At 41.7% G+C, this 27,387-nt stretch overlaps 1 protein-coding gene across 4 annotated transcripts; it reads left to right on the plus strand.

The window, feature by feature from the left end:
* Positions 1-7,920: 7,920 nt before the first annotated feature.
* LOC119743200 (bile acid-CoA:amino acid N-acyltransferase-like) lies at positions 7,921-25,644 on the plus strand. Of its 4 annotated transcripts, none has more exons than XM_038219580.1 (10): positions 7,921-8,022; positions 12,601-12,738; positions 14,861-14,985; positions 15,463-15,720; positions 15,852-16,021; positions 17,643-17,759; positions 17,928-18,013; positions 22,554-22,665; positions 23,424-23,631; positions 24,659-25,644. In XM_038219580.1, exons 2-10 carry the CDS (start codon positions 12,605-12,607, stop codon positions 24,772-24,774), a joined length of 1,326 nt encoding a protein of 441 aa, XP_038075508.1. In that variant the 5' UTR covers positions 7,921-8,022; positions 12,601-12,604; the 3' UTR covers positions 24,775-25,644. The 4 variants fall into 4 exon arrangements, with proteins under 4 accessions (XP_038075508.1, XP_038075507.1, XP_038075504.1 ...); XM_038219579.1 differs by having other exon boundaries at positions 7,928-8,026; XM_038219576.1 differs by lacking the exon at positions 7,921-8,022 and adding an exon at positions 11,843-12,069.
* Positions 25,645-27,387: the final 1,743 nt, after the last annotated feature.

Consider the following 27,387-nt stretch of genomic DNA (forward strand, 5'->3'; position numbering starts at 1 on the left):
TATCCATTATGGGTGTGCTCGTTTAGCTCACCCGGGTCGACACGGGTAAAGGCAGACGAGTCAGGCACGACAGCCGGGCTAAAGATCCTCACGTGACGCCCTTAGCCGTGGCCGTAGCCACTGAAAAAAACGCCCGTTTCGGATTGGGTCTTAGTTTGAGATGTACTGCTTTTTTGTCAGTTGCAAACCTCAGAAAGTCGGACTGATGATTACCTTTAGACTTCAAATAAAGTCAATTTTTAAGTCCACTTGAGATTTCCGCTGTCCAGCCGCCATATTTGTCCGTTTCTAGGAAATGACACGGGGCTGACCCGGACCCGTGTCGACCCGGGTGAGCTTAACGAACGCACCCTGTAATTATAATGGAGATCAATGGACTGGACACAATCTTACAATGGAGGGCTGTTCAAAGCAGACGATCTTGCACGCTAACCGACAAGAGGTGGCTCTCTTGAGACACATTAATTTTGCCGGCAGACAGACGAATTTGCCGACTAGGACAACGATTTTCGATTTTCGATTTGACGACTGAAGCTTAAAATGGCGACCGAGAGATTTTTTTGGGGGTGGGAAGGGGGGGGGGGGAGGTATCACCCAACCCACCACCGTTCGCTACGGCCCCCTGTACACAAGGTTGTCGTGGTTGCGCAAGGACCTTGTACTTTCCGTGCACGGAACATTAACCCCATTCCTGAGCAGATAATATTATATCAACGGACCACACAAAACAAGCGGTGTTTTGATAAAAGTTTTTGCAAATCCTGGCAAGCTACAGTGTTTAATCAAGTCTATGCAGTGTCCTTTTATATAGGCTCCGTGCACAAATGCACCCTCAACGGTTTAAAAAAGGAAGAGCTGGGAGAGACCGAGGGTCGGGGGGGGGGGGGGGGGAGAGAAACATTCGAACGCCTGACGACTGATGCTCACGTGAAGACGCTATATGACTTTGTGCACATTCAGAATAAAATTAGTCCTGCGCATGGACGTCGCAAGGATTTTTTTCTAGAGGGGGCAAAACATATTTTTCCCAAAAAATTCCTGTATTTCTCAACATTTTCTCGATTTCTCAGTTTTAGAGGGGGGCAGGGACATTTTGCCCCTCCCCCAACTCATTAAATCTACACCACTATGACTTCCCGCCTCTTTTTTTTTTTTTTTTTTGCTTTTCCAGGGGGAGGGGGGCAACCCGGGCAAGCGCCCCCCTTGCCCCCCCCCACCCCCCCCCCCCTCGTGACGCCCATGGTCCTGCGTACTTTTCGATATACGCGCGCGCGAACCAGTACGCAGGTTTGTCCCGTCCACGGTGGAAAAAGTGCCCTCTCTTGTTCGCGCACGGAGCCTATAGGGCTACGAATGGCAGTTACATTGTTCTAGAAACGGAAAAGGAAGTACTAAGTTGTTGAAAAGCGAGCAATAAAATAGATAGGACGAATCTTCTTCTTCCCAGACCATGGCCAGGATAAAACTCACCCCCGCGGATTACATACACGCCAAAACATTTACGGGCATTCAATATAGAATTATTTGCTTTTTGTGCCATTGTTCGTTTCCAATAATAACACCATTCAAAATCCAAAAAAGAATGTTGAAAAACCTAACTTGTTGAAGTTACAGGTCAGTGGGTATTACACTTTTCGAGAAAACAGTGAAAAAAATGCACAATCTTTTGACCACAAAAAACGAATTCGTCGATAGCAGTCTTTATTCTGTCTTTCCTTCATTCATATTGATAACAGCATCCGGGAGATGCCTTATATTTACCCGAAGAAACACAGATTTCACTTACAAAGGGTTCATTGCATGCTGCTCTCTGCCAGGTTTCTGAGATCCCGCTTCGATAAATCTCTTCCCTGTATCTTTTCCAGTTTTCTGTCAGAAACAAAGGCACAAAAATACCACTCCTTAAATTCGGTTTGAAAAGAATCTAAGGGCGGTAAGAGAAAAACAATTATATTCCATAATCTCTATTACAAAATGTGAAGTATTATAAAAGGACCGAAATGTCACCCATTATGATTGTTATTATACAGTGTGACCCCCAAAAATGCAACCCTAAAACATTTGCCTTTAAACCAAAAAGGGATAGGTGGATTTTTATGTTTTGGGTATCAGATTAAAGCTGAGAGCTTTTTTTTCGAAATACTGAAAAAAAATCATGAAAATAGCGCTTTGGGTTGCTAAGAAAATGCCGATTATGTAAAAGTAGTGTGACAAAAAGTTTTGTCACACTATTAGTCAGTTTTGTCTGCACAATCACGCTGTCGGCAAAATAGCAAAAGGAAGAATGGAGAAGGAAGAGGGAAAGGAAGAGGGAAGAAGTAAAAATAGAAAATGTAAATAATAAACACTGCTGCTCAAAACCCCGCGAAGCTTCAATCAGGTTCCGCAACCCATGGTAAAAGATTGTACATTCTGTCATGTCGGCACGAGCTGCGGCGCGAGGTCGCTTCACATACGGCGGTTGACAGCTACAGCTGTGCAAAACACAATCACGTGCTCGCTTACAGGCAGTTACGAATTTAGCTGATTCTTAGTGACGACTCAAAATCATGGATCAAGCTAAAGAGGGCAAAACTTGAAAGAGAGCCAAGCTACAGTTTTAATGTGATGTTTACTTTGATTACTCCATTGATTTCACCTTTTGCTACTTAAGTTTTCACTTTCTTAGAGTTTAGGCACTCTCCTGAAGACGGTCAGAGCATACTGACCGGAACGTCGAGTTTATACCTCTGGTTCTTTTCAGAACCATTCTCTTAGTTGAGAAATTATTCGCACATGGTGTTTCCGCAAACCTTTCATTATTTAGTATCTTCACCATGCAAAGCCTCAAATCTTACTTAATGTGATGTTTGTGATGTAATATATCAACTTTGATTACCCACCCCCATCTTCCTAAACACGAGTACATTTCATTCCAAAAGTCAGGGGGAAGTGGCCAGGAAATACCTCAGATTGCATGGGGCATCTAGAATCCGAAATTGTCGCGGGGCCCTTAAGCGGGCCTCGGACCCCACACCTTCAGGGCTTCGCGCTCCGTGCTCGTATATATAAAACGTTTTACTTTAGGATTTTAAGACCCCCCCCCCGGTCTGGGATCAGGGAGCGGGCCTAAACAAGGTATATGCGCACACGCACTGAGCGTGCACACGTAGTTTTGTGACCAGCAAATATCCAAAACCTTTCAATACGATAGGGCCAAATTTCTGACGATTTACTTTAATTTGAAGTTGAACTTATCCCACTGAAAAATTAAATCCATTCAAAGTAATCAACATAATTAACCATTCGTATATTTGTGGAGGAAATTATAGAAATGGAGTTAAAAGGATCATTTGGGCGGAAATTTACTCATTTTTCGTGACGGTCCGTCGGCAAATTTCATGATATGCCCCCCCCCCCTTCAAAATGGTGTAGCGACGCCTGTGATTCCTACATGCTGAATCCGAACCTTTTGGTGTGCCTTTAAAAAAAAATATTAAAACTACTCGTGTGACTATTGTACTTTGTCAATTCACATCTGACTAAATTATTGAGTCGCTTAACTAAACAACTTGGTTGATTCAGGTATCATGGAAAGACAAATAAAATCTACTCATTTGAATGAATAATTATAGAAACTGGACTAAAATGGTTAATAAATTTTAATGACTAATTGAAATAAGTCGAGGGAGACACCATTTTGATGAAAACTTCCTTGTCATCTTGTTTAAACGTTTTTTTTTACAACGCTTGAAAATGGCAATACTAATATAAAAAATAAAGTTAAATGGAACACAAACTTAATGTTGCGTAGATGTATCAAGTACGCAAATCAAGAAATGACTTTATGATGATGTCATCTATTGTTTTATAATTTTAAAATATTTAAATTTTGATTTACTGTGCAACACTAAATCAATGCATACTTTACTTTTGAAAACGAATTATCCCGGAAAAGCCAGAAAAATTCGTTATTCTTTTTTGCTCTTCTATCTCAAATCCCATAGACTGATGGGAATGGGATTGCTTCCAAACGAATTCTATGTTGCACGCCCTTTTGGGTGAAACTCGAAAATATTAGGGACAGTACCATGGGCGTCGCGGGGGGGGGGGGCAAGGGGGGCGCTTGCCCCCCCCCCCGGAAAAGCAAAAAAAAGAAGAAAAAAAGGAAGAAAAAAAAAGAGAAAAAAGAAAATGAAAAAGAGGTGCGAAGTCATAGTGGTGTAAATTTAATGAGTTGGGGGAGGGGCAAAATGTCCCTGCCCCCGTCTAAAACGGAGAAATCGAGAATTTGTTCAGAAATACAAGAATTTTTTTGGGAAAAATATGTTTTGCCCCCCTCTAGAAAAATCCTGGCGACGCCCATGGACAGTACACTTTTAATCACAATAATTGGCAACTGAAATAGGTTTTGAGCTGAGAAAATAATTTATGATTGACTCTCCAGAAAATTAAAATACAGTGATTAGGAAATTCAAAGAGGTCGCTCGATACTAAATGTAGAAAAGGAGGCGTCCTCCCTGATGCAGAAAGAACAGCCCAATATCTTCGCAATGGCGGATACTAGTTGAGAATCTGTTGGGGGTGCCTTTACGACCCCATCCTCTTGTTAATTATTATCATGGAAAACACAAAATCTCCTCAAGTTCCCTACATAGTTCCTCTCCAAACTGAAAATCTTGATTCATTGCTTTGACTGCCTACAACATTAACGTCTCATCCTACCTGCGCCCCGTTGAAATATATTGCAATCCTGAATTCGCCTCTTTTTCGAGGAAAACAAAATCAGTACACGCCTAATAGAACCAACATGTTGAAGCCCAACAAAATTACTTAAAAGTTGAGCTAGATGTTCGTTGTCTATGTAAAACTGTAAGATTTTACAGTCATATTTCGCAACGGTTGGCTAGATGACCCGTGGGATTGAGTACTACAAATCGTCACCGACACCACGAAGTAACACCCATCTACATACCAGTAAAAACTAGCAATCGGAGAAAACGGCAACTAAAGTTGAACGCCTTCTTAAACAACACTTTGCGTCAAAACGACAGAGTATTTTCAGTTGGGTTTCTCGTTGTGGACACTTGATGAATTGAATTTATTAAATCTGCTGTTTTTCACCCGTTTGTGTATTAAATAAACAAGAAATAAGAGAAAAAAGATGAGTGTTAGTTCGCGAAACCGAAAAGGCTGCGAAACTGTAAATTTTCGTTTTCACGAAGTAACACTCTTCAATGTATTCAACACGAGGAAAGTGCAACTTCAGGTCAGCGCGCGCGCTCATACAACTTATTACAAGAAGAGTGTTACTTCGTGAAAACGTTTTTGCTCACTTACGAGCAGAGTGCGCGCCATGCATTGCAATGGTAGATGGAACTTGAGTGTTACTTCGTGAAAACGAAAATTGTCACTTTTGCGCAAAAGTTGCCATGGATACTTAGCGTGATTATTAAAGTAAAGCTCTTGAAGCTTTGAATCTTCGTGCAATGGTAGGCCTTGATGAATAATGTATAAAAATCCAGAAAACTGAAAATCGAAAAAGATATGGTTTAACACGGTAGAGTGTTACTTCGTGGTGTCGGTGACGAAATGTTGAGCCGGGGTGGGTTAATAAAGAGATTCTATGCTCTGAGCAGGGGCGGCGGAACGGGGTGGGGGGGGGGGGGGGGTGGGGGCAGGGGAGGGGGCACTTGTCCCCCAGATTTTCTCAGGACAACAAAAGTGCCCCTCTCACGGTCATAATGTGCCCCCTCGAGATGAAAACAAAACTGCCCCTCAAACGCACCCATGAAAGCATTATGATCGCGCGCTTACAAATTGTCTCCTCTCTTGTAATGCAAAAGTGCCCCTCAAAAACACAAATACCCCTCGCGCATTAACAAGATTGTGAAATTTCTCGATATGGAAAACTATCCCTCGAAAGCACAAATATCCCTCTCGCAATAATACGATTGTGTCCCTCTCGAGATGGGAAATTTGCCATCAAAAACAATAGTGTTCCTCTCGCGATAACTTATCGAGATGGAAAACTGCCCCTCAAAAGCACAAATAGTGCCCCGCAACATTAAAACGGTGCCCCTCTCAAGATGGAAAATTGGCCTGTAAAAAATAACAGTGCTCCTCACGTGAATAAAATGGTCACTGAATTGGCCATCAAAAGCAACAGTGCCCCTGACACGCTAAAAAAAAATGGTCCCTTTGCATAGGCCTAACTAGTCAAATTCAAGGGCGGACCCAGAGAGGCTACTGCCGGGGGTGTGACGGAGGCAGGAGGGCCCTCTCAAGTGAAAAATTACCTTATTTGATAACAATATGGCTATATTGAGACTATTTCAGAGTGAGGGAATTAAGATTTGTTTTTAAATTTAAGGCAAACATTTTTAAAAGTGTATCAATGTTGTTAGTAAATTTTTTTCCGGGTAACGTCTTTCCGAATTCGTCTCTACCCACTCGCCCCGTGGATAGTCTATCCGCATCCGTGAAAATGACTGATCTGCACCTGGAAAATAATTATTCGCAGGAAATTCTGAATGCAGATATGGATTTGAAGGGGACTCACCGTGTTCAACCTCCGTCGATGCGACGGTCAGAAGCAAAGCTGCGAATGTGACTAAAAGTCTCATCACTGTATCCAGCTCAAGTTAAGGTTAATCTGAAATGAAACCCTTAGACTTGCTCAACTATGGTCGGTTGCAGGTGCTAAAAACAGGTGTTCCGTCCGTTTAGGTCAATCCGGTCTGGCAATATAGGAACAAATGCAATCGATAGATACGATCAACGACATGATGCTACAACTCGGTAACAATAAAGGTACTTTGACCTTGGGTTAAACTTGAATTAACGAAACCTATATTTTCCAAACACAGTCTCTTCCGCTTTGATAGTTCGTTTGCCTAATTAAATTAAAGAACCTTCCGTATGCTTAAGCGTGCAGAAATAAGTCATTGTATATATTTAACTTCATATGATATCATCAATACTTTTCAAGTTTAAAATGTATTTAAAAGTACACTTTTAATCGAGCTTTGGATGTACATGAATGCGCTGTACTAACGGAGCCCGTTGAGGGCGACAATTCCTCCGGGCAGTCGTCCTGACCCGTCCTCCTGACCGGTCTTGTACACTGATAGCGCTGCAGCAACGACCAAAGTCGCGGGTAAAGAGTTCGCGATGAAGTTCTCATAGTCTTGATTTCAAGACTGGATTTGTTTTTTGTTCCCCCAGTGCAGCGCAGCCTTTTCCTGCGCGAGAGTATGCTAGAGCAGAGAGCGAACATTACAAAGACAAGATTATGCCGCGTACGAATTACTTGGGCTACGGCTTGAAATTACACAAGTGTCAATTGGAAGCGTCCGCAGCCGGCTGCAGCTTAGACTTGACTCAAGTCGGAATTGCCTTAAGTCGGTATCTTAATTTAAAAAAAAAGTAGCAAAAATCACTAAGTTTACGTCTTTCCAGAAGCCCGACAAGCAGTGACAAGGTACACTTCAGCGCGCGTTCCACTTCAGTGCCGTAAAATAATGCGCACACACTGTATGTACTACAATACGCGTATTATACGTACATGTACATATGTGTGCATGTATTCCAGAGCATGTACATACATGTGGTGCAAAAGTTAGCAATATCGACTTGATCCAACCTCGTGCCCCGTGGGTACGATTTTGCAGCGCCATGTTGTTTCCCATCACTTGAAAATAACATGTACATGTACGTTTTTAACATGATGGTCCGGATTCGACGCATGAGGGCGCGCGTTATGTACTGTAAGTATGCGATATGCGCTGTGAGTGGATTTACTATTATAGGCTCAGACCGAGCGCAACCCAGACTTGGCCAAGTCTAGCTGCAGCTAGTCGTATCCCACAGATCCGAAGGTTATTCATCTTGTTGATAGCGCCCTCTACCGCCGAGGTGGCTTGACTACACATACAAGCGAGCACATGATGATGACGACCAAACAAACTCTCGGAACTCAGTCCAAGACTAACATTAATGTTTAGTTTACTGCACTGCGTGGTCGACCGAAGTCCACAAACAGTAGGTATTTATTACAACTCGTTTGTTTTGTTTGACAATTGGGGGAGGGGGGGGGGGGGGATCGAGTTTGCCTGTTATTGTAAAATCTTTAAATATCCGCTTGAAAATCGAAAAACAGCTGGGAAAGCGGGGGGCGTGTTTGGTTGAAATCATCTCACACTAGGTTGCACTCGTCATGGAAGGAAACAATATGAATTAATATAAGATTTGAGGCTTTGCATGGTGGGGTATCGGTATCGTTTCGGTTTTGCGGTAACACCATGTGGTAATAACTACTGCTTAGAAGATATTAGTTCTGAGAAGAACTTGTCCTGCTTATTATCAACTTGCTAAGTAGTTCGTTCGTCGACCCAGTAAGGCCCTATTAACAATTAGTTGCATTTTATATCGTTAACAGAAGTTAACATATTAACGGACGGTTGGAACTGTTACCGTAAATGTTAACTTCAACTTTCGAGTTCTCCCCTTTTCATTTGGTCACTCATGTAGGCTTATGTAGCGTTCCCTTTAAAGTACATAGCGTACATAGTTCAGTTCAACTTGGTGAGTCATTTAACTTTCATTCATAAATACCTCAGACAGTTTAGCCATTCCTATTGGTCGAGAGCCCGTCACGTGGCCGGTATTAAACGGATGATAAAGACATGGCTAGCTGGTCTTAAACACTTTTCCAGTGTCACAATAAAATGTGGACTCCTAAAAATCCAGTGCCTCTTATCGTTTAATTGGTTGAACGTTCACAATCCTCACGTAGGCATGCGCAACACTACCAGGGAGTTAGAATTTTATAGTTCTAAATTCAAAACGCAACGCGCCAGGTGCGTTCTGCGCGACATCGCATAGAACATCATACGCGCGCGTCAATCTCCATAAAAGGGTTGTTTTCATCTTACTCGCCAGCTGAACACTCCATTATTTTGCAGGAGGGATGATTCAAAAAGCATAAAGTGAATTTGTTGAAAATCGGGATGTTTTGCACGAATTATATGATTTTTTTTTACCGAAAAGGTATTTATGAATGGGAATAAATATGTACTCCGTCGGTATTTATCACTCTGTTTAATACCACTTAGAGTCTGGGTGCTGATAATTACCCTCGCCTCCGGCTCGGGTAATTATCAGCACCCAGACTCTAAGTGGTATTAAACAGAGTGATAAAAACCTCCGGAGCACACATTTATTCCCTTAATAAACTCGGAGTTGAGTAGGACAGTTTAACTAAAACCTACACCTTCATTACTTCTTAATTGCGTGGACATGCCGAGTGTAGAGATCGGTTGGTTCGTCGACCCAGTAAGGTTCAAGTTTGTGAATGGGCAAATAAATGCTGCTGCGTGCGGTTCAAAGGCTGTACCGTCTGTGTATTTTGCTTTGCCTGGGAGCGTATTAGGGGCCATTATCATAAAAGGGGCGTTTCTAGAGTTCAGAGGTCGGCGAAATGCAGTAGCGCACAATTATGAATGTTTGTTTTGCGAATCGCGCACATGTGCATACATGTACACGCACGTTTGTTTATGGTGTAAATCGAGGATTTTCTATTGTTCCTCTGGCCCTTTTTCTTTCGCAACTTACAGCTCTCTTTGGTTTTGTACACATTTTCCAACCGAGGAGTCCTCGATTTGGTTCCTGTCCTCATTTCATCGATGATGTTGCACGTGCATGGTCCTCGATTTACACCCGCATAAACAAAGGCACACGAACACATAGAGTTAGTATGTTAGAATAGCTCTATGGTTAGACCATTGAGCACGGATCGTGGCGACCTGAGCAGACCTTTAGCTAGTACTTGTGATCAGTTGGTTAATTTGCTGCTGAAATAAATACAATTGCCACACACAAACAGGTTGCAGATGCAAACATAATGAGATAGAAGTCCGTGTTGTTGAGTACCAGCTTTATGCATCTGTTCCTTGCTCTATATGGTACATGTACATTAGGCCCTGACCATGCTGAAACAAGCATGAACAAGAATGATCGGTGAAACAATGTATATTCCTCCACTTTTAAGTTACCTTATATCTTCTGCAAACATTTTTATTATTTAAATTTAGTTAAAGTTTAAGTGATGTCTCAGATGCCAGAACATTTTAACTTCATACTTATTAATTTTTCCACTAGCCCGTGGTATATTTTTATGTTTTTTTTTATTTACGTCTTCTTTTTGCGTTTCAACCACTGTCAGTCTGTCCTCCGACCCTGGGTGGATTTGTTCTCATTCAAGCACAGTCTCGACCTCCAGACCCTTAACCTGTGCTGGGCTGGGCCATTTTATCATGATTATTCTGTATTGTTACTTATTTTGTTTTATGAAGTCTTTGTTTATTCATAATCCCTAGTCCAGGAATGTGTGGCCCTGACCAAGATCACGTGTACTCATTTTCAAGGTGGTTTTAGTTCAGAAAAAAAGCACCTAAGATTGTCTGTTTACTTTTGTATAGCTCCATGCATAATGATGAATTTCTCAGAGTGCCTACATGTCCCAAGCTCAATTACTAATGAGCACGGGCGGGGGAGTGACATGCGTCAACCAGTTGTATGTTCATTGGAGATTTATCTTTCGGATGCTTTTTTTTTTATTGTATGGGTTTCCTTGTTCTATACGTAACACAGAATCCCACGTCTGAGAAACTCCCTATGTACATGTAACTGTGCAAAGGTACATGAGCAATGCAGCGTCGATATATATGTTAAGCGGACCATCTCACACTCTTGTGTTTTCAGAAACACGCATGCGAGAGGGTCTAGATACGCCCATTTATGATAATTGCCCCTCACCCTCCTATACACGGTGACCCCCCAAACAATGCAACCCTGAAACATTTGCCTTTTTTTAAACGTGATATGTAAATTGTATGTTTGTGTATCAGATTCAAGCTGAGAACTTTTTCTTTCAAATACTAAAAAAAAAAATCACGAAAATAGCACATTGGGTTACTGAGAAAATGCCAGTTATGTAACACAACTCCTTTTTGGCCCATTCCAATGGCATTACCACAGTTAAGGGATTTGCACTGCTGTACCTATGTAGCACATTCTTTCCTATTCCTTACAAACACCACGGCACATAATATGACAAGAACACAAATGAATTAGATGGAAATACCTTATGTTTTTCAGTATTTGAAAGAAAAAGCTCTCAGCTTGAATCTGATACCCAAAACATAAAAATTCACAGTTCACGTGTTTGATAAAAAGGCAAATGTTTCAGGGTTGTATTTTCGGGGTTGTATTTTTGTATAGGAAAAACATTACGCGCACCGTCTACCGGGAACTACCCCGCTAAGAACGTCTAGCACCACGACTACATTATGTGTTGAGGTTTCCCTAGCTTTGATTTCTGTGACGCTATTTTTAGATCCGAATGATTCGCTTCTTGAACCTTTGGACCTAACATGGTTCCCTGTATCGAATTCCAACATGTTGACCAAAAAAATCTTACTTACAGAGAAAATGCCCTGGGGCAAAGCACAAATCCAAATATTATCGAGTGCTGCGTGGATACGAACGCCTGCTCGTGTGTTACTTAAAATTATAAGTGTGTAATAACATTCTAAGCAAATAACAGAGTGGAGGGGTATCAGCAGATCGAGGCATGATAACATTGTCACCCTATAATGTCATATCGTGGAAGCCTTGAATAAATTTGTGTATTTTGTCGGGGAGGCCCGTACTGAAGCAACCTGCCCAAGTTGAAGCTACTGGGTCTATATTAACATGATAAAGGTAGGATAATGATCATAAAGCAAAGTCACAGGTCGGAGGTAAGCTAAGTCATTACCTTTTGCCATGTTTCACCCGTGTTACAACATGCAGACACGTGACTCATCGAAAATCGTCACACGTATTGCCTATGCATGTGTGGGCATGGAAATCAAATTGTGTGTTTGCAGCGGTTAGCATAATGGCCACTGGCTGCAGTATTTAGCTATAGGGCATACAGGCGTTACGTGCACATTTCTTACTTTTATTTACTACCTTTTCTTAGCTGATTTTAGTATAACAGCCAATGCTAATCCATAGGACATTGCAGTGCATCACTTATACAGAGTGAGTAAAAAAAAATGAAACCCTTCGTCGGGACTATTGTTTTACTGGAGTTCTACATGTAGCACCTTCAAAATCTAGGATATGAAAGCCCAATTCATAAGCTCTCTTTTAGTACAAGAATCGTTCACATCACCCATGTACTTTTCAAGTTACGGAATTTTAAACACAACCACCATTTTAAAGTGTGCGTTCTTTCAGCAAAACGAAAACAATTCACACACACATCACACTATGTGATTTGTTTTCGTTTTGCTGAAGAACACTTACCTTTTGTTAACCGTGGATAGAACTTTAAAACGGTGGTTGTGTTTAAAATTCCGTAACTTGAAAATTACATAAGTGAGCTGAATGATTCTTGTACTAAAAGAAAGCTTATGAATTTTGCTTTCATATCCTAGATTTGGAAAGTGCTACATGCAGAACTTCACTAAAACAAAGGCTCCGACTTTTTTTTTTTTTTACTCGCCCTGTAGTACGTTTACCCTTGAAGTACTTCAGACAGGAGGTCATATTTCTCCTCTTTTTCGTCAGAAAGATGACTACCTCACAACCGCACAGCGGGGTTGCCATGTCTGCCAGTTTATCAGTCACTCCCGTCTCTTCTTTGGTCGACACAATCGTCACAGTACAAGCGACTGGATTGGAGTCTAACAGCCGAGTCACCATCAGGTAAATATAGAAGCCTTCATTCATTGGTATAAAACGGGGAACATTCATCATCACATGAAAAAAACGTACGGTTTGACTAGGCCTGATGTTGGAAAACTATAGTTTTGTCCACAAAGGCTTAAAGGTGCTTAAACAACCTGACTTTTAATTGACACGTAGAACTGAAGGAGAAGCGACGATTGTAATCTCTCAGAAAGCTCTGCTTGAAGTATTTTGTTCTGGTGGCCTCTAAATACTTTAGGAAGACTAAACCCTTGACTGACATAGGTCATTGAACTCCGCATTTAGAGACAATGAGGGTAGGCTACAATGTGATTATTGATAATTTGACACTGTTATTTTGTATTTTCAAGCTTGTGTTGGAAACGGTAGATTTACAGAGTCTCGTCTAACCAGTTGCGGCGGAACGCTTTTCAAAGTGGGGGGGGGGGGGGCACACCAGAAAGGGGCACTTGCTCAGAAAAAGGGCACCTTCCGTCGGTGTGAAAGTGGAGGAAAAGAATATGGTCCCGTTTATTTCGCTATGAACCTATATGACAAGGAACTAATTATGAATACGTTTTCCATCTTGCTCTTTGTGTTTCTTTTACCTAGTTATGTAGAGAGACCTTTTTTTTTATCGCGAGAGGGGCACTGTTGCTTTTGATTGCCAGTTCAGTGACCATTTTATTCGCAAGAAGAGCACTATTATTTTTATGGGCCGGTTTTCATCTTGAGAGGGGGCACAATTGAATTATTGCGAGAGGGGTATTTGTGCTTTCGAGGGGTAGTTTTCCATCTCGAGAAGGTGCACAATCTTGTTAATGCGAGAGGCGTACTTGTGTTTTTGAGGGGCAGTTTTGCATTACAAGAGAAGAGACAATTTTATTTGTAGCGCGATCGTATGTTTTCATGCTGTATGCGTTTGAGGGGTAGGTTTGTTTTCATCTCGAGGGGGTACATTTATAACCGTGAGAGGGGCACTTTTGTTGGCCTGGGCAAGTGCCCCCCCCCCCCCCCCCCCCCCGATTCCCGGTTCCGCCACCCCTGTGTCGAACTTAAACTGATGTTCCATTCCAATCGAAAACAGTGGTGCAGGAGGGAACGCATAATATCTAAAAAATAACTTCCTTACTTAAAGATGCATTCCCATGCTATTTCCAAGTTTAGACTCGAAAAATAGTTTTTGTTTTGATAGAAAATAGAAATATAAAGGTTATTCACTTTTTTTGATTGAGACGTCCAACAAAAATTCCACCGACATTTAATGATTGCATTATTTTCTTCAAAATGTTTTGAATTATTAGCTGCCAGACAATAAGGCGAGCCATCAGATAACAGACCGTTCGGGTACCGGGTCCAGTATGCTAATTTCTTTCACCCCAATCGGTACGAAGCCAGAAGCCACCCGGTCACTGAAGCGTGACGCCCCAATCGGTCCAAACTGGTGACTCAGGGTTTCACAATAGGTAACATAAATTGAAGTCTGGCCATTGTCGGAGGATTATTCGGACCACTGGGATTACCAGCGGCAACTTCTATGAAGCTCGTCACTGTCATTGTTGCCTACTGGAGGATTAGCTCGTCGCAAATTGGTTCCTTTGTGATGAGCCAGAGCCATGGCGCAGTAGCCTGGTGGAGTTAATCCAGGCCGATCGGTTCCATGCAAGGTCCCAATCCCTTCAACATACTGGGCGGGATCAACCCCGAATGGTCCGGGGAGGGATTCTAATTTGAGGGCTCGCCTAACGTAATTGGGCTCTCGCAGGGTGGGCTTAATTTTGCGCAAAATGAAACTCCTTTCAGGGGCTTGCAGACAAGGTTTTTTTGTGTGTTAAAAACATGAAATTTAAATTGGAAAATCGTTGAGAGAAATTCAAGGGGGGAAATCATTTTGAAGATACGGGGTATGCGACTTTAAACATCCCGTGCAATGTCCATTTCTTAGGAGTGATGGGACAACGTTTTAAATTTGGTTGGGTGTTATTTTTTGGTAGCGCGATTCTTTTGCGATTAATTGCGTCTGGTTTGCACTTTATTGTTAAAAAAAAGCCTATGATATTACCCAATGACCAATTTTGATTCAGTTGAATCTTTCTTAAAGAGCTCTTTAAATGTATCCTTTCATTATTTGTTTGACTAGATCTTTCTTGGAGCACAAAATTCGAAATAATGTTTTGAAGTTTGAGGGTCATGCTCATTACATCGCTGATGATAGGGGAGTCGTGTCAGTCCCAGATCAGATGTCACTAGGCGGGACGTACACCGGTAAGACTTGTTGGTGCAGACTTCCACATTCGTTGCAGGTGCGGATCGGGGGGGGGGGGGTTCAACCATAAATTATGACAATTATAGTAATAATAATTACCTATACGTCCGCCTGTCCGCAACACTCGGACACAGAGGCGTAGCCAGCGAGGTAAAGGGGGGGGGGGTGTTGGTTATTTGCACACTATTGTGTGATAGTGTGCATCATCGTTGGATTTGAACAGCGCCCCCATTTGAAGATGGTATCCCCCCCCCCCCCACACTTGTTGATTTTACGGAGGGCAAGTGTCCGGAGAAAAACAACCGGTCTACATTTCAGTACTGATTTGCTGATTAAAACAAATCTGAAGGACTTGAACACCCCCCCCCCCCCCCCCCGCCACAATTCCTGGATCCGCCCCTGCTTTGATATTATTCTAATTTCTTTTTTTTCCACAGCACAGATGTTTATACCCGTAACTTTTTGTTTCATTTTAGGGGCTGAACCGATGGGGCTATTCTGGAGCATGCAACCCTTGGCAGGCCAGCGTTTGGGCGTTCGGTTTCTGCTCACGGATGCCACAAAACCAGTGTTAGTCAACTTATCGTTGTATCGTGGCCACCTGGATACGGAGACACTACAGACGGCTGAACCAGAGGCTACTACCACAGCTGAGAGGCGGTACATGGGCCAGAACGTAGAGAGGATCACAGTCCACAGCGGACGCTTGAGGGGGACTTTGTTCAAACCGAAAGGTACCTGTCTTGATGTTGAAAATGAAAATCCTTGTAAACTGTTAGATGTCGTAGGTCTAAGGAGATCGATGGAAAACATCGAACGTTTCAAACGACTGATAATTTGTTTTGTGGCGTGTATTTTAATTCAGGGTCGGGGCCGTTTCCAGGTGTGATCGACATGTTTGGCAATGTAGGAGGCTTGGTGGAGTTTCGTTCGGCAATGCTGGCATCTCGTGGCCTTGCATGCTTTGCTCTACCGTACTTTGGCTACGATGACCTGCCTACAAATGCATGGGCCTTAGATCTGGAATACTTCAAGGTACAGTGTCTTATATTACACGAGATGCCAGAGTTGTAATGACTCGAGTCAATGACTCGACTCGAGTCCGTTACTCGACTCGACTCGAGTCCCTATGGGTAAATGACTCGACTCGACTCGAGTCACTGCGAGCAAATAACTCTACTCGACTCGAGTCCCTCACCAGAAGACTCGACTCAACTCGAGCGAAGGCTAATAAGATTCGAGTCCCCAAAATAAAAGCAAACTTTTTCGACAAATATTTGCAATGACTTAGGACTATGGTGCAAAATATATTCACTTCGCTTTGCGAATACAATACGGGTACAGCAGCTGTTTGTCGTGTACAGACACACAACGTGTCACAGACTCCCACCTTGTGGTTCTGGAACGCACAAAATACCATCCCGGAACCGGACTAACCCTTTCACCGTTGAGTGTACGTATGAATTGTACAACATAAGTATACATTGCGAAACTCGACTTATGAATGAAGTCCCTCTAATAAAATACGTCAAGTGTTTACTGCAACGTAAACACGATGATATATCTGTCATGTTCCTTGAATTTTTTTTTGCTCAAAATTGAGAATTTTCCTAATTCTGGTTTTCAATAGCAGGTGCTAATTTCAAAGGTTGGCTTTCTGTAGCTGAAGTGTTTGGATGAATAATAAATAGTTCGGATATTCAGGGGGATCTATAGGACGAAAACGATGAAGAAAATGTCTGTCTGGGGATAATTGTGTCAAGTCGCCCCCTGACCGAGTTCCCCCCCAAGCCAAACCAGATATAAGACCGAAGTTTCACTTCTTGATAACTGTTGGTGATACAAATTTCTTTCTCTCTTGTCTTTATTTGTTATATATTGTTCAAATATACGTGACTCGAATTGACTCGAGCTAAATATTTGACTCGACTCGACTACACACTGTGACTTGACTCGACTCGACTCGACCTTCTTGACCCAATGACTCGACTCGACTCAAGTTAGTTCTTTGAAATGACTCGACTCGACTCGACTTAAGTCACAAAAATCAGTGACTCATCAACTCTGCGATATACCAAAACCTGGCAATGCACTCTGTGCTTGTCGGGTTGTAGTCTAGAAATTCTTCCTATTTGTAAGTCCAAAGTTTGTTGAACTCGTTGTCGAGTCGAATTCCCATTCATAGCAAAAATCAAAGCCAGATCTATTGCCAGGTATATGTATATAATAATGCCATGCTTCAGCTAGGTAAGTACTTGAGCGAGGCTTCCCTTACATTGTTTTATCAAGTTATGTTAAGTGTATTCTGTGTAATATCATTTCTTTGATTATTTGACCGGAAAAGGTGTTTATGAATGGGGATAAATATGTACCTGACCGGTATTAAACACTTTGTTTAAGACCGGTTGAAGTCGGGATGCTGATAATTACTCTCACCTTCGGCTCGGGTAAATAATATCCAGACACCAACCGGTCTTAAACAAAGTGTTTAAAACAAGCCAAGCACATTTTATTCCCTTATTCGACTACGCCGTAAAAGGCAACATGTTCAGGTCACGGACGGTGAACACACTTTAGCGTAACTAATACGCCGTTCGGTGAGCCTTGCCTAGGGCGCATGCGCTAACTTATTTCCTGATGTTCATTTGATTTGCAGGAAGCCGTTGATTGGTTGAGTGATCAGCCATTCGTAAAACCAGGGGGCGTTGGAATGGTTGGCGTCTCACTGGGTGCACAGTTCGCACTCGCCACAGCAACATATTTTCCCGAAAAGGTACCACAAATTGTGAAAGGACGTACACATCAATAATTATCTTGAAATCTGAGGAACACAAGCTAATAAGCAGAATTTTGATTTAGAAGTACATAACCCCTTTCCCCAAAAAAATCTAAATTAAATATCAAAATCTTGTTAATTGAATAATCATCTATTCTTCTGCAGGTGAGAGCAGTAGTCAGTATTAACGGTTGCCATGCCATAACTTCGTACGTTTTTCAGGTGAATGGTGAAGAGTCAGAAGCGATCCTGTGAGTGCCAATGATAATCATTTAAAGTCTTGAAGATAAAATTGTTGCTTTTCTAGCTCAAAAATAATTGTTTTTCGCCATTTCTAAGGGGATAACATTCGCTCGTTTTATAGTTTTTCGCATATAAATAAATTGAGTTCATATTTAATGAATTTTAATCTTACCATTGTCAACTCACTTCATCAAACACAAATGCTGGATTTTACAAAATATGACCCGTGCGGATCTCACAGTAATAAGCCAGTTCGGTATTCCAACTGCGCATGTGCATATCAAGATTGAACCATTTTTCTTTCGGGATAAACAACTCGCTGTATATGCGTGCAAAATCATAGCGGGTACCAGGCTACCAGCAATATTATAGAAATTGTTTTGTTTTGAAGTAAGCATAACATTTCAAAATATGTGGACAACGAATTGTTTTTAGGTGATTTGTGTGCCCCAACTTTAGTGCGGACGAAAGTTCTATGTCTTTTTGTATGCGTAAAAATGAATTGCAGAATGTAGATTCCGTTACCACGTCTCCCATAGACTTATGTGTATTTATCTACCGCGTTTATCCCGAAGTTAACTGGGACCATTAAATGGTGTGGGAACGGGACATGTATGTGGTTTTTGTAAAACTAGAAGGTTATATCACTATTTGTGTGGTTACTTCACCAAGCCCATGCACCTATCTTAACATTTCGTGTGAAAATTCGCATTAGTCTCGGCGTGCAAGTTAAAATAACCACGCAAAATGATGATTAAACAAGCAACTTTTCCATACCGCATACGTATCCCGCGTACGTATCCCGCGTACGTATCCCGCGTACGTATCCCGCGTACGTATCCCGCATACGTATCCCGCATACGTATCCCGCATACGTATCCCGCATACGTATCCCGCATATAGTCAAGTTCACTATGTCCAGATATTGAACTTCGTTAACTTTTTTGGGGGATTTGCAAACCTATACATTTTTGGAATCTGTGTGGTATAGGCAATCAGAAAACCAATGTTTACAATTTGCCGGAAGCATGCATGGCGGCCATCTTGGATTTTCAAAATGGCCGCCTTCAAAATGGGTGTTTCTCAATATCTCAGCATCCAGGTGGCCTGGAGTCATGATTTGAACGGCTAAACATACATTTTCAGGGGTGAGGAAGCCAGTGGTACAAAGCAAAATAAGCTAAACATAACCACAAAGCGGCCATCTTGGATTTTCAAAATGGCTGCCTATTTTTTCAATATTTTTTTCTGGAAATGTCTGTTTTTTCCCTATTTTTGTTTAAGTGGTGCTTCCCATTGCTGTATTTGCACGTTCTAGTACTGTTAAAGGGTATAATGATTCCCCCCCCCCCAACAAAACTTTTAGACCTGTGGCCAGAAAACCCAAACAACAGAGGGCGCTGTTATTAATTAATAATAAAGTCATTGTTCTGGTGATCAGGCCAATTAATGCCTAATTGTTGCCCTCATTTTATTATGCCACAGGTATGTTCAAAATTTCTTATTGTTATTACTGTATTCTTAAAACATCATAGATCATTTTGATATATAATTTAAATTGTAGAGTTGGAGAAGATTTAAGGATTGAAAGGATTGAAAACTGTGTAAAGTTTGTAAGTGTAACGATGCATGTGAGAGTTGTAACATAGACATTGCACATGCTATTCCATAGGCAGAAGTGGATCAACAATCTTTCATATGTGAACAGTTGCAAAAGTGAAAGTCACTGACACTACATGGATCATTATTGTTTGATGGAAACCTGAGTTTGGAAATTAAGCCATAAAGCAGGAATGTAAGTCACAAAGTATTTCCAACTGTTTTCCATGTTACCATGGTTACCCATGCAAAGGTATGATGAAGTGATATACATGTACACAAGGTATTTTGATTTTGTCATGTACATGGTCCCAGGATATCAGAATATTGTAGACATTTGTCAATTAACATGGGTTAGTAGACATTTGTCAATTAACATTAGTTAGTTTCCTTCAGAGCTGTGCACTGAAATTGATTATTATTAATATACGTTGTTGCAGCCAAAGTTCATGTTCTCAAAACATTGTTAGAGTTATAACTTGCCGGCATGTTTTAAAGAATTGATTGTCATGCATATACATTTTTATTGACTTTAAGGAAACCTCACAACATAAGTTCCACTCGAGCCGGTTATGTTGATACATGTACATTTACTGGACCTGATTTTAATATGAAGTCACATTACATTATGGCCACACATAAAAAAGTTGTGTTTCTCATATATAGATTCGGAACTACATGTACTCTGCTTTCTTAAAATGTAACAGCAGCTCATATTACCTTGCATAGTTGAACTTACCTGTTGATTGATTGGTGATTACTAGGTATTGAATGACATGATTACCCATGCTGATAAGGCTAGGGACCAGACTTTTAAAGTATTAGTAATTTATTGTACCTTGCAAACTCACAAACAGAATATGTTGACCATTCTAGGATATTGCACTAAATTAATAAATCCATTGTTCTTGCGATCAGGCCAGTTAATGCTCAATTGTCGCCCTCATTTTATTATGCCACAGAGAGCGAACTGGCACCCAAGTACCCAGTAGAAAATTGGAACCCAGGTAACAGTACTATCTACACTATGAGTGCGGTGCCACAGCTTGGTCAAGGGGTGCACCAAACCCGGGAATCCACCAACTGGAAGCTGTGCATGCTGTGCCAGTCTGATGATGTTACGAAAGGAGCCTTTGTGTTACAGCCCAGAATAGACTCCTACAAGCATCTACTGGAGAAGATACAAGAGAGGGCCAGTTTACATGATGGCAACTTCGCCCAAGTCCATAGACGACTCAAAGACAGCACAAAAGAAACCTTGTGCACAGAGAAGGCAGTTTGGCATCGCACTTGTTACTCCAATGCAACTAACAAGCAACTGTTAGAACGTGCCAGAGACCGCAAAGATGCACTTTCTACGGGAAGCTGCACTGTCAGAAAACGTGGACAGAAGAGAGACAGCACCAAAATGGATGAACCAGACCCATCAACTTCTGGTTCATCAGCGCCATTCACACGGTCATCTACAGTGCCGCTGGATAAGAAACAGTGCTTCTTCTGTCAGAAGGACGATGGCCAACAGTTGTTCAAAGTCAGGACTGAAAATGCTGGTGCAGAGCTGAGAAAAGCTGTAGAAAAGTCTGAAGATGCCTCATTGAAAACGAGGTTGAACACATCTATCTCACCAACTGATGCCCACGCGATAGACGTTAGGTACCACAAGTCATGTTGGAGAAGACACGTGTTCCACCCAGTGCGAGATGAAACCAGAACAAGAAGCACACACAAAGAGCACCCACTGCAAAGGGCAAGTCTGATTGAACTGACCAACCTTATCAGTATGCAAACTCAACAACAAGCTTACCTCTCAATGGATGACATTGAAACCACATACGTCAATTTGCTTGGTCCAAAAGGTTTGGAAAATCATTCGCCTGCATTCAAAAGAGCATGGTTGAAGGAAAAGATACTTACTGAGTTGCCCAGCGTGAAGTCTGTTCGACAAACAGATAGAAGGAAATCGGCTGACCTCTACTCTCCAGATGCATGTGAGGAAGCCATGGTCCATTCTGCTATCACAAGTGATGCTGACGATGTGAATGACATGAAGGCCATCTACAAGTCTGCAGATGTGATACGCAAGAGCATTGCAAACTTCACAAAGAAGGACAAGCCAGAAACTGCCATACCTGTATCTAGCAACATCGATGATGTTCCATCTGAACTATACACTATGATCCGCTGGATCATGGTGGGACCAGTGCAGGATATGGAAAACGAAACGAGAACCAGTGTGCTTGACAGAGCAGCACTCACCGTGAGTCAAAACATCATGTTCGGATTCAAGTCCAACAGACAGATGAAGTATAAGCCAAGCAGCGACACAGCAACATTCAGACCCCAACATGCAAGAGAAAACCCCAAGTCCTGGGACTGGCTCTGACTGTACACCATGACACACGAAGCAAAATGCTGATGGGTCTTCTCAATGCACAGGGCCACTGCGTCTCGTATGGCCGTACCCTGCTCATGGAGACTGCTCTTGCCAATGCCGTTGTGGAAAACACCAGACATTTTCAAGGCCTGTATGTGCCACCATTCCTGAAGAAGGGCGCCTTCATCTTCTTTGCTTCAGACAACACAGACTTTGCTGAGGACACTGCTGATCCCGCAAACGTGTCCCGCATACGTATCCCGTACGCGTACCATTTCATCTGAATGGTCCCTATATATTGTCGAATCTTATGCGCATGCGCAATTGGAATACATGTATCGATTTGGCTTTTAGTAGCTAATTTTCCAACTTGATGATAGCTGAATGTGCACTTCAAATTGAGCCATTAATTTTATGTAACAAGGCGTTCATGACAGCACTGGATATTGATGACCGTATTAAACGCATCACTGCAGGCAATGTCATTCATAAAAGTAGTCGACATGGTGATGAAAGTGGTCTGCATTCTGAGTGAACTCAAACCGTGTGAATGACTTTCTTATTTCGTTCCACAGGATGAACACTGATGGCATCAAACCTTCCTTAACAAGAGAGGGCGTTAACAACATATCTGGAGTATATGGGGATATCTATGACGCAAGCGAGGAGAATGGTACAGTTTTCAAGGTAAAGTCAGTGCTGAAGACCCACCTCATTAAACATTAATGTGTGTGGTTTTTGATATTCATTGATAATTCAACGATTTTTACTGTCAAGATGTTTAAGCCTTTTAATCGATTTTTGTAATTTTATATTCTTGAATGGGGAGTTCTATGTCATATCATTATGAATGTACTGTGAAGTTCTCGAGCTTTTTATCGGTTAACTTGTTAATTTAATATATCACTTGTTTATTTATTCTTTTTTTGATGTTATGCGACTGTGTACATTGAATGGAATGGGCGCAATATTACTCAATACATTTTTATTATTATTATTATAATTACCTTGGATTGGACATTTGGGAGACATTTCCATAGACTTGTGCACACATTTTTTTCAAACTTAAATGTGCCCTAACCCAATTCCCTTGTCCTTTCCCCCCAAATTTCTGTTTGTTTACTTATTAAACCACGAGCAACAAATATAACCTAATTGCGACATTAAAATTTTGCCTAATAGAGTTTGTATGAAAGTCACGCATACAGTGACTCTGGTATATAATTTCGAACGCGTCAAAGCCAAACCCGGATGAAAAGTAATTAAATTAAAAGGTTAGTTGTAAAAGGTTTAGTTGGAAACGCGGGGCGCTGTAAGTATTTTTTGAGATATTAATATTGACCATTCTTTGTTGATCTGTAGAAATTCATTGTGTTTTCTGGGTTTTTTTGACACGCTACCATAAACGCACTGAAATAACCAGTTGCAATGTGTTACCATTTCAGCTTGAAAATGCCCCAAATTGTCAATTCATGTTTATCGCGGGTGAGGGCGATGAGGTATGGGACAGCTGTCACTACGCACGGGAGGCAATACAGAGGCTAGTGAGACATGGATGTCACAACTATCAACTGCTGAGCTATCCAAACGCCGGGCACCTGATTGAGGTCCCATATGCTCCAATAGCAGACGTCTTCTTCTCACTGGGCATTGGTAAGCTAGATTAGAAAACCGGGGTTATATGTATGTTATGATAATGCTCCTTGTGTCACAAGAACTGTTGGGGAAATTACAAAATAGTTAAGATGCAGGGTGAGATGCAGGCCTCAATGGAAAGCAAAGGCTTGTTGTATGAACAGTTCTACCATCATTCAAGAGTTTTGCCATTGAGTCCGTCTTATCATTTAATGAATGCGTATCTCCAATAGGCTGATTCACAATTATGGAAGTTTGGTGGCTGTCTCGTTCCGACCACCTCTCGTGGGAGAGCGCTTATGTAAACAATACATTATGTCTGCAGCTGGCTATAGCAACCAAATGATGTGACAGGACAGGTACCTTGTTTCCTGCATTATTCACGCGTGCGCAAAGGGACCCTTAAGAAATAGGGACCGTTTAGAATCATGCATGCACTGGTATACATGTATTATTGTGGGGTGTCATGGCCGAGCGGTTAAGAGCACCAGACTGGTGTTTCTGTTCAGAAGAGTGTAAGTTCGAGTCCCGGTCTTGACACGGTCTTGACTCGTCCTTCGGATGGGACGTAAAGCCGTAGGTCCCGTGCGCTGTGCAATGCGCGTAAAAGAACCCAGTAACACAGTGTTTCTGGTGTTTCTGACAGTGGCTGCAGTATGCGCCGCAGCGCCTTGTAAACCTTTATAAAGGTGCTACAATGGTCTCATATTTCATAAACTTAATTCAAGACATGATTATTAGCCCCTTGAGGACCTAATTGTTGTTAGATACGTGCGCTGTATAAGACTCCAGTAATATTATTATTATATCATTATTATTATTATATCGGGCACATTGCCGGTAACGCACGTCTCATTTCCAAATGGTGACATGCTGATACGCTTGTGAACTCACATTGATGTCATCAGCAGCATATGAGCAACAAATTGCTTGAACGTTTTTGATAACTATAACGAGAAACTGATTTGTTCCTGGTACAGAAAATGTGTAGAAATCATATTCTGCAGTGATTTTGACAATATCTGTCGGTCTTGTTCTGTTGTAGGGGTAATCGAGCAAGGAGGTACGCCTGCAGGAAATGCCAAAGCGATGGAGAACTCCTGGCCTCAAATCGTCCGGTTCCTGCACGCCCACTGTGGTCATGACCGTCCCAAGCTATGACAGGCAACCAAGACTGACTATACGGGTAACAAGTATGGTGCTTCGCGTGTAGTAGCAACGTTGAACTAGTTTAGCCTTTTCTATTTAATTGTAAGATCCGTGCACAAAGTAAATTCGTAGTTTGAGAGAAAAATCTAATCAAACAGCAGGAGCTGGTTTTGTGATAAGGAACTGCCTTGTGATATGGAAGTAACTGTGATTGAAATTATTAGCACTGGAATTATTTACTCGGGGAGGGGGGAGTCCCATCGGCGTTCCCTGCGAGAAAAATCTAAGGGGCGGGGATAAATCCCCCTATGCGCGTGCATTTATTTTTTTCGCCTCTGCAATCAAGTATGGTCAATGACAAAAACGCGCATGCGTCAAAAGGTAGAATTCCAATTTAGGGATAACATACACATCCATTTGGTTGCGAAGGCGAAGCGCGGCCTGTTGATGGGCAAAGTTAATCCGATTAAGTACTTAGACCTACAGCAGTGGAATTCATGAACCCCAAAGACATGGCCTTTTAAACGTTTTGTTTTTCACAAAATATGCTCAGTATGATTGAAATGTATAATGAAATGTAATTATAATGGAAGAAGAAATTCTCAACTTCATGTCAGTGAAAAAAAAAACCGCCGTCATCGATGCTGAAACCTCAATACTGGTTAGTGGTGAAGTTGAACTTCAAGTCGGAATGAAATCGTTCGAAAACGTCCCCAAATCTATGCATTTGTATCAATTTCTAGGAATTTCCGATAGTGGTTATTTCACGAGTAGTTGAATACTGATATCATCTAATTATATTCCGAATTTAAGTTTAATCTGTTGTTGCAATCGCTAGTGTTACACCTTGAACTAAAACATGGAAAATTTCGACGAGGATTTCTTTCCGACCAAACCACGTGCATGGTTTTCAGCAAAGATTCTATAGCGCCGTAGGCGCTATGGTTGACCGATTTCGGCCCAGCAACACGATGGACGATCGCATATTATCATATTCATTAGCGTCACTCGGCGTGACTTGGCGTGGGTCTCGGTATCGATCAATGGTAACCGATATTTATTGATGATTAACTCATGAAGGAGGCTTTTCTGCAAATTTTTACTGCACACCACATACGGATAGGAACCTTATTAATATTCGTGACGCTAGAAAAGATTGACAGATATTGCAAACGCCAGTGTTACAACTTTTAAAAATGCACGCAGCCAGTCCTATTTTTCCAATTTGAACGAAAAGTAATGAACACATCACAACGATTTTTAGCACATAATGGGATCATTATTAGGGAAATTAACCCTGAAAGTTACATGAAGATACGGTCTTCCAAACGGGAGAAATTAATTTTCAAAGATTTCGCCCGCCAAAGTAAACATGTCTGAGTGCATGTAGTTTCATTCAAAATGAAGTGTTACGTAACCTTTAGAAATCGCCCTTCGCAACCACACGGCTGTACAATGATTGTCAATCAGGTTTATCGTTCACAGTTGTATAGTTAAAAACTCAAATGGGTGACGCGCATGTGACGCGCATGTGTTATTTGTACACCACATGCTCAACAATAGCAATGGGACCCAAGCCTCTCTAATCCATTTTATTAGTGTGACGTCACGTCAGTTAAAACCACACCCACTGCATATTAAGTAGCGTTGGAAGCATTGATACCAGAGTGTTTAGCCAATGGGTGCTTGTAATGGTGCGTGCTTGTGTATGACGAAGTCACTAACGAACCGGATTGGCTTTCTTGAGCTATCCCAGACGAAATCAACTGTTAATTGTTTCTTTATCTTGGTATTGATGTATGTAGTAAAAGTTGTTGATTATTTTATCGGAATAAAATTTAATTGAATTGAACCATTAACCTATCGAGTCAATGAAGTGTTGATGACTTTTCAAGGCATAGGCGGCCTTTGACCAAGTGTCTAAGATTTTATTCGGTGAGACCCATTTCACAAGTGGAACAACATACCCGACTTTCAGTGAAGTTTGTCACATCACATGAACAATGTATTGGCCAGCGGAAACTGATATATGTACCATTAATTCCTATTGAGAAATGCACACTTTAGTGTTTCAAAATGGCTTACATGCGTTTATTTATTGTGTAAAGATTGAGCTTAAGTGCAACCCATTACGTGTAAATATAAAACTTTAGCCGCTAATTATAAAGCGACGTAGATAGGGGAGGGGGACGTGTGTGTGTGTGTGTGTGTGGTGGGGGGGGGGGGGGGGGTGCAACCCTTAAAAAATCATTGCCCCATCACTTGCCCCCCCCCCCCCCGGAAATTTGTCGACCAGAGAAGGGCATAATATAATAATTTACCATGATTAGAGGGTTTAACATGAAGTGCCTTTTCACTATTTCTGTTTATTTTTCGCGAAAACCCTGTTTCTTGCGATTGACTTTTTATTTTAACGTCCCGTAGGAAGCGAATAGCGCCACCTATTGTCTGACATTTACAATGATGTCGGTTTTGAACAGCGCCCTCGTGGGAAAATGGAGTGTTACCCTTCCCCCTAGTTTTTGAACTATGGCATGAGCTTGTGTATTTCATTTTGTGATTGGTCTGTCGGGCTGTCGGGCTGTCGAGCGTTGTGGCTGTCTGTCTGTCTGTCTCGAAAATTGA

The sequence above is a fragment of the Patiria miniata genome, unplaced genomic scaffold, assembly GCF_015706575.1.
Source record: "Patiria miniata isolate m_02_andy unplaced genomic scaffold, ASM1570657v1 HiC_scaffold_6, whole genome shotgun sequence".
NCBI classification, from domain to species: Eukaryota; Metazoa; Echinodermata; class Asteroidea; order Valvatida; family Asterinidae; genus Patiria; species Patiria miniata.